The sequence below is a fragment of the Anomaloglossus baeobatrachus genome, chromosome 5 (assembly GCF_048569485.1).
Source record: "Anomaloglossus baeobatrachus isolate aAnoBae1 chromosome 5, aAnoBae1.hap1, whole genome shotgun sequence".
NCBI lineage: Eukaryota > Metazoa > Chordata > Amphibia > Anura > Aromobatidae > Anomaloglossus > Anomaloglossus baeobatrachus.
Genome location: NC_134357.1, coordinates 476,378,514 through 476,387,561, shown reverse-complemented (window position 1 = coordinate 476,387,561; position 9,048 = coordinate 476,378,514). Strand labels below are relative to the sequence as shown.

At 41.3% G+C, this 9,048-nt stretch overlaps 1 protein-coding gene across 1 annotated transcript; it reads left to right on the top strand.

Moving 5' to 3' along the window:
- Nucleotides 1-3,660: 3,660 nt before the first annotated feature.
- Nucleotides 3,661-7,725, top strand: UTS2R (urotensin 2 receptor). Its single transcript, XM_075350665.1, has 2 exons — nucleotides 3,661-4,249; nucleotides 5,158-7,725. The coding sequence occupies exon 2, from the start codon at nucleotides 5,246-5,248 to the stop codon at nucleotides 6,359-6,361; it is 1,116 nt and encodes a 371-aa protein (XP_075206780.1). The 5' UTR covers nucleotides 3,661-4,249; nucleotides 5,158-5,245; the 3' UTR covers nucleotides 6,362-7,725.
- The last annotated feature ends 1,323 nt before the right edge of the window (nucleotides 7,726-9,048 follow it).

Sequence of the window (9,048 nt, the reverse complement as noted above, 5' to 3'; positions counted from 1 at the left end):
CATAGAGAGAGTTATGGAAGAGACAGAGGAAAAAGAAAAGAGAGGGGGAAGGAGTTTAAGAAGGAAGGAAGAAGGAAAAGAGAGGTAGGAAAAGATATGGACTTAACTAATAGGGAAAAGACAGCAAAAGAGTAGAATATAGAAAGAGGTTAAGGTAGGCGATAGTAGGAAGAGTGTGAGAGGAGGGAGAGAGTGGACACAGAGAGAAAAGGAAGTTTGTAGTGAAGGAGAGTTGGGAGAGTTAAGAAAGCAGGAAAGTAAGAGAAGAGAGGAATATAGACAAGATATAGAGAGGGATGTGTAGGGAAAAACAAAGGAGAAGAAAAAGGATATGAAAGAGAAGGAAGAGAAGGAGAAGAAGAATGAGGAGAGTTGAGAAAGCAGGGAACCACAAATAGAGAGGAGATTTGTAGGGAAAAGAGGAGAAGAAGGAGAAGAAGGAGAGTTATGAGAGTTGAGAAAGCAGGAAAGTAATAGAGGAGAGGAAAATAGATAACATATAGAGATGAGATTTGTAGAGAAAAGACAAGGAGAAGGAGACGAAGGAGAAGGAGAAGAAGGAGAAGGAGAAGAAGAAGGAGAGTTGAGAAAGCAGGAAAGGAAGAGAGGAGAGGAAAATAGACAACATATAGAGAGGAGATTTGTATGGAAAAGAGAAGGAGAAGGAGAAGAAAATGGAGAGTTGAGGAGCAGGAAAATAAGAGAGGAGAGGAATATAGACAACATATAGAGAGGAGATTTGTAGGGAGATGAAGGAGAAGAAGGAGGAGAAGGAAAAAGGAGAGTTGGGAGAGTTGAGAAAACAGGTAAGTAAGGAAGGATAGGAAGATAGACAACATATAGGGAGGCGATTTGTAGGGGTCAGAGAAGAAGAAGAAAGAGGAGAAGGAGAAGAAGGATGAGAAGGAGGAGAAGAGATAGGGTAGGGAGGTACGGAGAGTGTTAAACTATAAGTAAGAAAGTGTATAAAAATAATTAACCCAAGTGGTAAACATTGTAAATAGAAAAAAAATCAAGAATGCCAAAATTACAAGGTGTTTTTTTAATTCTGCAATACCACAAAAAAACACTATAAGAACTTAACAAGCAATCAACATGTCATATCTATCCCAAACTGGAATAAATAAGAACAACATCTTGCCTCACAAAAATAAGCTATCACACAGGACCATTGACTGAAACATGAAATTGTTATGGGTCTTGGAAAAATGCGACACAACCCTCAAAATTTGTTTTTCCAAACTTCAGATTTTTTTTCACCACTACAATAATTTAAAAAAACTAGACATTTTTGGTATCAGCGTAATCGTACTGATGAGGAGATTCATAGTGTTAGGTCACTTTTACCACAAAATGTACACCATGGAAACAAGTCTCAAGAAACCATATCAGAATTGTAGATTTTATTTTCACAATTTCTCCACATTTAAATTTTTTTCCTCAATTTCCAGTTCGCTATGTGGAAAAATGAATGGTGTCATTCAAACGTACAGCTCATCCTGCAAAACAACAAGCCCTCATATGTCTATGTGCACTGAAAAATAAAAGGTAAAGAAAGGGAGGAAAATCAAAAATGCAAAAATGAAAACTGGCCAAGTTACAAAGGAGTTAAATAAATGTTTTAGACCTGATGAGGCTGGTGTACAAGCTTTGAAAATCTATATTATAATAGCTTTTATAATCCTCTTTTTGAAACATTTCTTGACTAATATTAAAATCAGCTCTAGATGGACTTTAAAAATGCTAATTTTAATATCATGATTATGCAGAAATTCTGGCATTCAATTTCAAAGTAAATACACCAGCCTCATCAAGTCTAAGATATCTATTTAATAATGCATACACCTTGTGAAATATGACGACAGAAAATTGGCAGGGCAAAAACAGAAGAAGAAGTGTAGACTGACTGCAAGACAGGACCTTTGTGTTGGAGTGTGTAGATCAAGTCCAAAAAAGTATGAAGAGAGCAGGAGGAAGAGACAGATTACAGAGAGGGGTGAAATCGGAAAAAAGAGACTGGAGAGAAAGAAGAGTCAGAATGGTAGAGAGTAGAGAAAATGAGTAAAGAAAAGGGGATGAAAAAGAAAGGTAAGTAAAAATTAATATAGAGAAGAAGGTAGGAGCAAGAAAAATAAAGGAATAAGAGGAAAAGGGATGAAGGATAGAGGAAAAAGAGGTAAAACAAGCGGAAGAAAAAATTGATAGTGAGAGGGAAGGTTATTAATGGGGAATGGAAGATGGAAGAACAAAAATGAGGGATGAGAAAGAAGAGAAACAGTATTGGAAATGGAAGAAAGAGCTAGAGAACAGAAAGAAGAGTTTAAGAAAGTGGAAGAAGAAAGTAAAATAAGGGAGAATTAGAGGAAAGAGTGAAGGAGAGAAAATAGAGCGCAAGAGTGTGATAAGTGAGAATGTGAAGATAGATAAGAGAGCAGAGAAGAAGGATACGAGACATGAGAAAAAGAGAGAGAGAATTAGAGACTCTGAGAGAGAGGGAGAGACTGTGAGAGAGGAGCGGGGACTGTGAGAGAAGAGGAGAGACTGTGAGAGAGGAGAGACTGTGAGAGAGGAGAGACTGTGAGAGAGGAGGAGAGACTGTGAGAGAGGAGAGACTGTGAGAGAGGAGAGACTGAGAGAGACAGAGAGAGGGAGAGACTGTGAAAGAGGAGCGGGGACTGTGAGAGAGGAAGAGAGACTGCGAGAGACGAGAGACTGTGAGAGAGGAGAGACTGTGAGAGAAAAGGAGAGACTGAGAGAGTAAGAGACAGTGAGAGAGAGGGAGAGACTGTGAGAAAGGAGGAGAGACTGTGAGAGAGGAGGAGAGACTATGAGAGAGAAGGAGAGAGAAGGAGAGACTGTGAGAGTGGAAGAGAGACAGAGAGAGGAGGAGAAACTGTGAGAGAAAAGGAGAGACTATGAAAGAGAAGGAGAAACTATGAGAGAGAAGAGACTGTGAGAGAGGAGGAGGAGACTATGAGAGAGAAGGAGAGACTGTGAGAGAGAGGGAGAGACTGTGAGAGAGGAGGAAAGACTGTGAGAGAGAAGGAGAGACCGTGAGAGAACAGAGACTGTGAGAGAGAAGGAGAGACTGTGAGAGAGGAGAATAGACTGTGAGAGAGAAGGAGAGACCGTGAGAGAAGAGTGACTGTGAGAGAGAAGGAGAGACTGTGATTGAGAGGGAGCCAGACAACAAGACAAAAAGAGGATTTATGAGAGAAAGAGACAAGAGCGCGCCAGAGATAGAGTGAGAGAAAGAGAGAGACAGCAAGAGAAAAGAGTGACAAAAAGAGACAGAGAGATGGAAAGAAAAGGAGTGTGACAGTGAGAAAAAAGAGTGAAAGAGAGATAAAATGAAGGAATAGAGAGACAATGAGAGAGGAAGACAGAGTGAAAAAGAGAGTTAGGGAGAGAGCAAGAGAAATAGACAGACCATGTAGGAGAAATGAGAGTGAGAAACAGTGTGAGCAAGAGTGAGAGAGAGAGTGAGAGATGGAAAAAGTGTAAGGATTGCGAAAAGTAAAGAGAGAGAGAACTAGATAGAAAAGAAAATAAGAGAGTGAACAAGAGATGGGGAGAGAGATTGATAAAGGATCAGAGTGAAACAGCGCTGGAGAGAAAGAGAAAACGAAAGAACGAAACAGCTAAACAGAGAGAGAGAGAAAGAGAGAGGGAGAGTGACAGTGCAGGATGGAGGTGAGGAGCTGCTGACTGATCATTACCTGCCACTGCTCAGTCCTCACCCCACAAAAGGTTAAAATAAAATAAAAGCGCAGTACGAAGCCGTCCTCCGCTTATAAGAACTCTCATCTGGAAGCAGCAGCCCAGAGAATATCCGAACAATCACACTGTCACTTACCAAGAGAATTGCAGCAATTTTTAACCCCTGCCTGCCCACTCCTTCTCTGCCAGCACTCCTCCGCTAGGCTGTTCCTATCCAGGAGGAGGTGGTGAGGCTGGAGGGAGGTAGGAGGGATTCCACAGGGTATATTAATAAAAGTACCCACAGCAAATACATCACTTTGCTACTGACTGAGCTTCACAAGTGATGGGCACAACAGACACAGTCAATAGAAGATTCTTAAGGAGGAGTCTGTCCTTCCAGATGCTCCTGTGACATCATTAGGTATCAGACAGCTATTCGAGAGGCTTTAGGCTTTGAACATGTTCTCCGCAACCATTCGCAGCTTGTACCGATGCTCAAGACTGTGGCGAGAGGAGACAAGTTTTTGTGGGACCTCACAGGAAAAAGGTAAATAGGAATTCAAGACATTTGGTGACATTAGTCCACCACCTAAAATGTTGGCAGTCTAGACTGTCTTATTTCCAAAGGGTTAAATATCCAGCTATGGTCTAGAGGGTAGATTTTATTTTGTAGACGTCTTGGATTTTATTTTGTAGACGTCTTGGTCATTTTTGTTCTCGGAGATGGATTTGGGATGTGTTGGTGCTATATATGTATAGGTTATGGCAATATTTATTAGATGAGGTCCCATGAGATACACATTTATTCTCATTACTGAGGTAGCATAGATTTTAGTGAAAACCGCTTTGTAGAGGTCATTGGTCTTGATTTGATTAATGCAGTCTCATGAAGAGTGAGGGGTTCGAGGTGCAGAACTTTCTGTGCGTCAACAGATATTATGACTGACACAGCGTAGTCCACCGGTTGACTTTACAGATTGGTCCCCGTAGGTTTTTTGCACAACATTGACCTTCTTGGAATATCTTGTTAATGACCTCTATTTTGATAGCTGGTGTAATGCAGATAATTTCATTTGTATAGTTACAACCAGGGGGACTCAGTATCAATGGGGGTGGTAGCAAGACCCTCAAAACTCAAGTCAGTCTAAGGCGGTAATTTTCTACAGGTGTTCCTGGTCTATATGTAGTTGAGTGACCGATTAACAAGCACATGCCATTTGTATGTTAGTCTCATTTTTAAGTAACCACATGTAACAGTGCAAAGGGTCTTATTTATAACTGTCGTAGTAGATTTTGCAGTCTCCCTCATTAGACAAAGATGGATTTTGATGCATTTGATAAATAAAAGTGATGCAGCTTGAACAGAAACCCTACTATTATAGATTCTTCTATAAGTAATGCCTTTTTCTGTCACTAGTCTAGCACTAACCACACACTTCTGATCATTTAACATAGGAAATTCCTGAAATGGCACCATCTAAAATGTCTTAACGGTCTCTGGCCACAGTTCTGAAGAGTCATCCATCTACCTTAAGACATCAAAATGTCTTTTCATGAAGAGCCACAGGGAAGATTATCCTTGACCACAGGCATGCCTATAAAGACCAATATTACCAGCCCAATTAACACTACATGGGATATCCCACCTTCTTCAGAAGACACGGAGGACAAGATAGCCACATTCACCATTGGAGTGATCTTATCCCTTATGTGTGTGATTGGAGTAGCAGGAAATGTCTATACCTTGATGGTGATGTGCCAATCCATGCGTACTGCAGCTTCCATGTACATCTACATCATCAACTTGGCCCTTGCTGACCTCCTCTATCTCCTCACCATCCCATTTATAGTGGGCACCTACTTCATTAAGGAGTGGTACTTTGGAGACATCGGCTGTCGCATCCTATTCAGCCTTGACTTCCTCACCATGCATGCCAGTATCTTTACCCTCACCATCATGAGCACCGAACGCTACTTTGCTGTTTTGAAACCCTTAGACACAGTCAAGAGGTCAAAAAGCTATAGAAAGTGCATTGCCATCATCGTCTGGTTGGTGTCTCTTCTTATAACCTTGCCCATGTTGATTATGATTAAGCTGGTAGTCAAGGATAACAAAAAAATCTGTCTGCCCACTTGGAGTCGGATGTCTTACAAGATCTATCTCACGGTCTTGTTTTGCACAAGTATCATAGGCCCGGGCCTCATTATAGGCTACCTGTACATAAGATTAGCCAGAACCTATTGGGTGTCTCAAACAGCTTCCTTTAAGCAAACCAAGAGGATGCCCAACCAGAAAGTACTATATTTGATTTTTACCATTGTTTTAGTATTCTGGGCCTGCTTCCTGCCTTTCTGGATTTGGCAGCTCCTCGCCCAGTATTGTGAACACCTTCCCATCTCGCCTATAGCCAACAGGAACATTAACTATTTGACCACATGTTTGACATATAGCAACAGTTGCATCAACCCTTTCCTCTACACCTTACTTACTAAGAACTACAAGGAGTACCTGAGGAATCGGCAAAGGTCCTGGAGCAACAGTGGCTACTTCAGGAACCGTTTCCAGAGGATATCTGGAAGGTCCATGTCCACAAGTAGTCAACAGTGCACCGAAAGTTTTGTCTTGGCACAATGTCCTGGAGGCAACAATGGGTCTTGAAGGCATCAAAATAAGACTTCTGAGATCTCAACAATCCAAGGTGTAGAACATATTGCTGCCTTGGATCTTTTAACATTCAAAGAACTATGTACTGTTGTTGTAGGTATCAAAAATACTGTGATGAATGAGTACTTTGAAATTTGCCTCTGGCTATCAACATGTTATACAGACGTGTCCTTCCTGACCTCTCCTCTTGGCTCAAAAGATGTCGAGGTGACATACTGTATGTCCAGCTTTGAAAAAATTAGTGCTTATTTGATGGGCGCCAAATCTGCTACACACAGTATGTCATTAATATATTACATTGGTGTTGTCAGAAAGGGGAGTGAGGATGAACACATCTGTAAATATTGGAGTCCTTTTCCCACAATTGGCGAAGTCATTATTTGACCTGGTGAATTGGTTCTTCTCATCTCACCTTTTCCTTAATATGATCTTGTCTCATTAAAATTTAAATGTTGCCTTCTCATTATCTCATTATTTGTGGTGCTGATTTTCCATCCTGTCAGCCTTTGTAAATGTTTACTAACCAACTATCTGAAATTGGTCACCAGTCATAGCTTCCGATTTGTTACAGCCTCCTTGCTTCCAACAAGATGATACTACCTCTTGTAGGTAATATCTATGCCTTGCTTAAAGGGAGCATGTCAGCCCAAAACAGACAGTATAAACTAAGCAAACAAATCCATGTAGAGGGACATAGTCAATGCAAAAAAAATTTGAACCTTTACTGTTGTAATCGCTGCCAATATTCTGCAAAAACTGCTTATTATGGTGCGCAGTGCACCCTTGCTGTGGCCAAGAGGCTTAGTGCACTACTGTGTTTCCCCGAAAATAAGACAGTGCCTTATAATTTTTTCTGTCCCTGAAAATTTGCTAGGGCTTATTTTTTAGGTAGGACTTATTTTGGGGGAAACATGGTTGGGGAGGAGTTTACCCCTCAAAAAAATCCCAGTTTACCAGAACCGGACAAAATCCCATGTTTACCAGAATCGGACATCTTCGTGGCTCAAAGGTTCTTCTGCGATCCTCGGAGGCGCTGCCAGCAGGTATGCTGCATGCCATCCTCCCCTGCTTCTGGCCGACACTCACACATCAGAATGCACACACACTCATACACATATACACACACAAACATCAGATCGCACACACAATCACACATCAGATCGCACACACACACTCACCACATCCAGCAATATCGATTACTTCCTACCGGAAGAGAATCGTGGGACACAGTGCAGTGGAGTGCAAGGACTTGCAGGTGGAACGCATATAAGACCTGAAGCTAGAACGCATTTCTGCATTCTAGCATTCCATCCGCATGTCCTCATGCTCCACTGCACTGCGTCCCACAATTCTCTGCCGGCTGGAAGCAATCAATATTGCTAGATGTGGTGAGTGTGTGGGGGTGTGCGATCTGATGTGTGTGGGAGTGTGATCTGATGTGTGTGGGTGTGCGATCTTAGGTGTGTGGGTGTGTGATCTTAGGTGTGTGGGTGTGTGATCTTAGGTGTGTGGGTGTGCAATCTGATGTGAGTGTGCGATCTGATGTGTGCGTCGTCTGGTGAGTATGATAGTGGGGTTTTCTGTCTTCTTTCATCTCTCTTTTGCTGGTGTCTTCTTTATATAATGAAGTATCATGCAGTATTCTTTAACTTTTTTAGCTGCACGGACACTTCATTATTGAACCACAACTAGGGCTTATTTTCGAGTTAGGGCTTATATTTAAGCCTTCCTCTGAAAATGCTGAAAACTCCTGCTAGGGCATATTTTCGGGGTAGGGCTTATTTTCGGGGAAACACAGTAGTTTTGCATGACCCACCTTCCTTGCTTGTGTTTGCCAGTGCTTTCTCTGCAAACAGTGCTCATGCCAGACAGGCACGTGTTGTCAATTATCAGTGAAAGAGGTGGAGACATGCAAAACCAGTGGACAGAACGGTGCACCAAGTCTCTTGCCCACAACAAGGGTCCATTCCACTCCCTAATTAGCATATTTGATTAAACTTAATTTTCTACAGAAGCAATTAAACCACTAAAAGTGTGATTTTTTTTTTTATTAGGGGCTATATCCCCCTTAATTTGTACTGTCAGTTTGGGCTGACAGAATTCCTTTAAACACAAAAAGCCATATGGGCACCTTGACATTAGGATGGCAAAATCCCATTGTTTATAACATTCAATATACCCTACTCCCTTGCCAAGAATTTTATTTTTTTGTTTTGTAGATTTGTTTTTATATTTTTTACCATAGTTATTAACTACCCAAAAGCATGAGAAAGAGGCACAAATTGAAGCTCTAGGGACCCCAACTTTTGATATGCCATTTTCAATATGGATGTCTTCGTTCATGGCACATGGACCTTTCGAGGCCTCATGTGTTTGTTGCCTCTTCATCACTCTAGCTATATTTTAACACACCCAATTGATATAGCCATAAATTAGGTGGCAGCTAGTAGCTTTAAGGTTACATGTGAGATTATCCACTAGTCAACATTTTTACGATTACCTTCCGTCTGCCTCCTTTTCTTTTTGACTGCTTACCTTTTGCCCAAAAGGTTGAGGCCGTGCAATAATACCAACAGAACTTGGCAAAAATAGTCACGTAATTCTTCCTTCCTAGCAATGATTTTTTTTTAACAAAGTCAAGTTATCGTCTACAGTCCTTAGGTGGGAGCAACAAGTGTCTG

Excerpts from the sequence above, each read along its gene's own strand:
- UTS2R (XM_075350665.1), top strand. The coding sequence starts at position 5,246 with ATGTCTTTTCATGAAGAGCCACAGGGAAGATTATCCTTGACCACAGGC.